The sequence below is a fragment of the Fukomys damarensis genome, unplaced genomic scaffold (assembly GCF_012274545.1).
Source record: "Fukomys damarensis isolate Sample0158 unplaced genomic scaffold, DMR_v1.0_HiC HiC_scaffold_22, whole genome shotgun sequence".
NCBI lineage: Eukaryota > Metazoa > Chordata > Mammalia > Rodentia > Bathyergidae > Fukomys > Fukomys damarensis.
Window position 1 is genome coordinate 8,522,310 of NW_022900934.1, and position 4,339 is coordinate 8,526,648.

A 4,339-nucleotide genomic window follows, 5' to 3' on the forward strand; every position below is an offset into this window, starting at 1 on the left:
CCGCGAAGGAGGCTCAGAAGACGGCTCGGAGGACGGGCTCCCTGAGGGGCTGCACCTGGGTGAGTGGGCCGTGGGTGCGGGCGGCCGGGCTTCTCCCTGAAAACTCCTGGAAGGACCTGTGTCTTGCTGTGCTGTGGCCTGGAGCTGTGCAAGTGTCACTTCACCTTTCTGGCATTCCCGATTTTATTTATAAAACCAAGCCTTTCTGGGCCCAGTTTCTCTTTTCTGGGATTGAGTTTCCCAGGTTGGCCTTGAATTTGGAATCCTCCCGCCTCAGCCTCTTGAGTGGCTGAGTTTACGGGCTTGAGTCACTCACTCCCTGGCTCAGGCCCACTTCTCATACATTTGCTAGACAGTGATGTACTTATTTAATATTTGTGGTATTGGAGATTGAACCAAGGTCTTTGCGGTCAGGTTCGTTGTCAGCAAACCCCCCACCTCCTTTTTAAATTTTTTTTTTGTATCGGGGATTCAAGCATGTGTCCTTATGCTTAGTAGGCAGGTGGCGTCCTAAGGTCTAAATCCCTGGCCCTTAAATTTTTACTGTGAGATGAGGGCTTGCTAAGTTTCTCATGCTGGGCTCAAACTTGTGATCCTCTTGCCTCAGCCTCCCAGAGTGCTGGAATTACAGGTGTGCGCCACTGTGCTTGACTTAAATGGATTTCTAGTGATCACCAAAGGCTTTGGGAAGGATTATCAGCGAGAGCCAACTGTTCCTGCTAGGAGAGTCACTCGGTGCTTTCTGATCGCCCAGTCCTTTATGTCTGGGAGGTGCTAGTGTGTACGTTCCTCGGTACCCAAGGTGGTGTGTTCCTGAAATACAGGGCACACGAGCATCCCAGAGCTAACCTCCTCAGATGCTCACTGCTCAGTAAGCTTTGCTGTGTGCGAGTGGCATATGTAGGTGTGGAAAAGACCGCTCCAGGCTTTACCTGGTTTCCAGTGGGGAAGGGCACTGCCCAGGCCACAGGAGGCTCCTGCTGCCCGTGCCCAGTCCCGCTGCCCCCTTGGGGACACCAGGACGTCTCATGGCCTTTGAGTATTTGTCTGGATAAAAGGATTCTGCTTCCTAGGGGTGGTTTGTAGTGCCCTGCAGTCTGGGCACACTCAGCATGTGAGCGAGGGCAGGGCAGGAGCGTCTCGGCAGCCGGCGCTGATGACCGTGGTCCCTGCCCCTCACCCTGCTGTCATGTTGCGGGGAGGCTTGTGAGAGCTTAGAGGCGTCACCCGCTCTGCAGCCAGCGTCCAGTTCTCTTCCGGTCCTGGGAGCAACTCGAGTGCCATGGTTTTCACGTCACATAGTTAATGTACAGAGCGTGTTTGGACATGGCGATCCTATCCTGCAGCATGTCAGAAGTGCTCAGTTTCCAGAACTCTCGAAAACCCGTCATGGTATCTTAATGATACCATGCAGAAGGCCTTAGACAGGGGCTCTGGTGGGCTGAGCGACTCCTCCCTGAGGATCTGGGCCCGGGAGCCCCGGGGCAGTGGTAGGGGCCGCCCCGAGCTCAGTTCCAGTTCTGCCACTGCCTTGTTTTGTGACTGATCGTGTGTTGCTCAACTTTTCTTTGTCCCGATTTTCCTGTTTGCAAAATTGGCTCACTGACCCTTGTCTTCCACTTCCCAAGGATAATTTCAACAGCCTGTTTGTAAGAAGTTCACTCTCCTTTGAAAAGGTGCTAGAAGGCAAGGGCCAGGTCCACATGGGGATGTCGCATCCTCTGTTTTATTTAGGATGAAGGCATTTCGTAACTGTGGCTGTGGGGGAATAATATAACACAGGCCCTGGCCCACGGGTGGAAGCAGGACATTTCAGATGTGCAAAACTAGCTCGAAACACAGCTAGTTGGGTGTGAGTAAGAAAGTCAGGTGTCCTGTAGTTAACTTACCGGTGTTCCTAAATTTAAGTTTTTAATGTGGCTTCTAGCCCAGATTTATCTCCCTGTACTATCAGCCTGGCTTTCTTTGGGGTGACTGAGTATTTGTGCTGCCACAGCAAGTGCTCTTTGGGTTTACTTTTGAGGAGATCAAAAACCAAAGTCAATGATTAATTTTTGAAGTCTCCCTGGTACCTTTTTAGGTCAAGGGTTGTCTCCATCTTGCAGGTGGGTCCTCCTCCCTGGAGGGGTCTCTGTACACAGTCTGGAGAGCAGGGCCAGGCTCGAGGGAGCAGTCCCTGCAGAGTGACAGGCCTGGCGCCGGCTTCCTTACCTTCCTTACCATCGCTGCTCCCTGTTCTGCCCTGTGCTGCGATGGAGCCCGGGCAGCAGCACCTGCAGCCTGAGTTAGTTGGCGCTGTTTTGAAGAGGCGCGCAGACTTTGGTCACTCCTACTGCATGTGAGCTGCAGTTGTATTATTTAAAACTCCGTAATTCATGAGGGGAGGGCGTTCCAAAGGCAGCATGCCCTGCTGAGTGCCGTGGTGGGGGGGTGAGTGTGAGTTGGCTGGGTCGTCCCTGTCTGGTGGAATCCTGAACGTCAGGTACCATCGCCCTGCCAGTCCTGCAGATATGGACGTTCAGAGTTGGGAGGCAGAGGATACCTTGTTAGAGATACCTGGTGCCGCGAGTGCCTGGGCAGACCTTAGCCAAGTTTTTACGAACTTGCCTGGGTGTTAGCCCAATACTGGATTGTTTGCTGTTGAAGATTAGGTTGTGCCTGCTGCCCTCTAGTGGTAATTTGCTCAATCTTAGGCTGCAGAGCTTGTTTTTCTCTTAGAGGTTGGGAGCAGGGATGACTTATGTTGGCTCGATTTTCTGAATTACTGACTCGGAAGGTGGTTCCCCTAGCCCGGCACAGCCATGCTCCGCTCGGGGAGAGCAGGAGGCTGCCTGGCCCATTGAGTCTGGAGTGGTCTTGCCTCAGATTCGGACAAAGAACTGTCTTCAGTACTAATAGTGCCCTCTGCTGTGTCCAGAACACAGGAAAAAAGTTATGAAAGTGCAAAACCTCAAGCAACTTTGCAGTGGCCTTTGGTGTTTTTAGTCCCCTAGCTTATTCCAGCGCTAATGTAAGAAATGTGTGCGTGCTTTCCCAAAATGTTTATATGAACAAATCACACACTTCGTACACTTCAGCTGTCTTACATAAATATTTTTGTTTCTACTTTAAGATAAAAATGATGATGGAGGAAAAATAAAGCATCTCACATCCTCGAGAGAGTGTAGTTATTGTGGAAAGTTTTTCCGTTCAAATTATTACCTCAATATTCATCTCAGAACGCATACAGGTAGGACTTTGTTTTTTAAAGCATGTATTAGTTCAAAGAATTAAGGGGTAATCTCTTGCTGTTTGGTTCAGACGCTCTGCTCAGGCCTGGGTAGCTAAGAGCACCTGAGGCTGTCTCACTCTGGCATCCCCGGAACCCGAACACCTGTGCCCTTTCTTCTGAAGCTGGTTTACTTTGACTACTGACCGAATCCCGACTCTTACCCATTCAAAAACCCCCTAATATTTTTAAATGCCACATCTTTGATTTCTAAAATGCCTTCACACTTTCAAATGAATTATAGTATACTTAGTTCCCTCTAAATTGTAGAAACAGCTGTGGTGACACAGGGGTCTGGGGACAGTGGATTTGAATTCATTAGTTTGTAGCTCTGTGAGCTGGGGAAAGTTTTAACTTTTTGTGCCCTCATTTTCTTATCTGGAAAAGTGCACTTAAAAATACTATTGCCAACTTTTTTCTAGTAAAGATGTATACTCACTTTTTTGTTTTTCATTGTTTTTTTGAGACAGGGTCTTATTGTATAAGGCTGGCCTTGAACTTGTGATCCTCCAGCCTCAGCCTCCCAAGTAGTGGGATTATAGGCGTGGGCCACTGTACTCACCTCAGTTTTTTAAAAAATTTTTTTTATTTTTTGGGGTACCCAGGATTGAACTTAGGACCTTGCGCTTGTGAGGCAGGCAGGCAGGGGTGCCACTGAGCTAAGTCTCTGGCCCTCTTATTGACATTTTAAAATTTTAGGGTGCAGAACAAGGAGCTGGGTATGAAATCCGAGCTCCGAAGATTCATAGGTAGGAAAGGGCCGGGAAGCCTCATTCTCTGGGACCTTCGGTGTTGGGTGGTCCTTAGCGCCTTTCGCAAAGGCGGGTGACTGAGTGACTTCTCTGGTTGTAGGTGAGAAGCCGTACAAATGTGAATTCTGTGACTATGCAGCGGCCCAGAAGACGTCCCTGCGGTACCACCTGGAGAGGCATCACAAGGACCGGCCAGCTGATGCCACCGCCGCCTCCGAGGCCAGGAGCGAAGGCGGGGCACAGGACGGCGAGGACACCAAAAATGGGAAGCGCTTTTCCGATGGCGCCAAAGATGTGAAGGGAGCGCCTCCGGCCAGGC

At 50.3% G+C, this 4,339-nt stretch overlaps 1 protein-coding gene across 1 annotated transcript in view; it reads left to right on the forward strand.

Annotated features, from left to right (window-relative positions):
* The window catches only part of Znf217 (zinc finger protein 217), a 28,106-nt gene that overhangs the window by 22,291 nt on the left and 1,476 nt on the right, over nt 1-4,339 (forward strand). Inside the window, 3 exon segments of the mRNA XM_033767085.1 lie at nt 1-59; nt 3,113-3,229; nt 4,121-4,337. The exon segment at nt 1-59 is cut by the window's left edge and continues 520 nt beyond it. Coding sequence (XP_033622976.1) covers nt 1-59; nt 3,113-3,229; nt 4,121-4,337 — 393 coding nt within the window.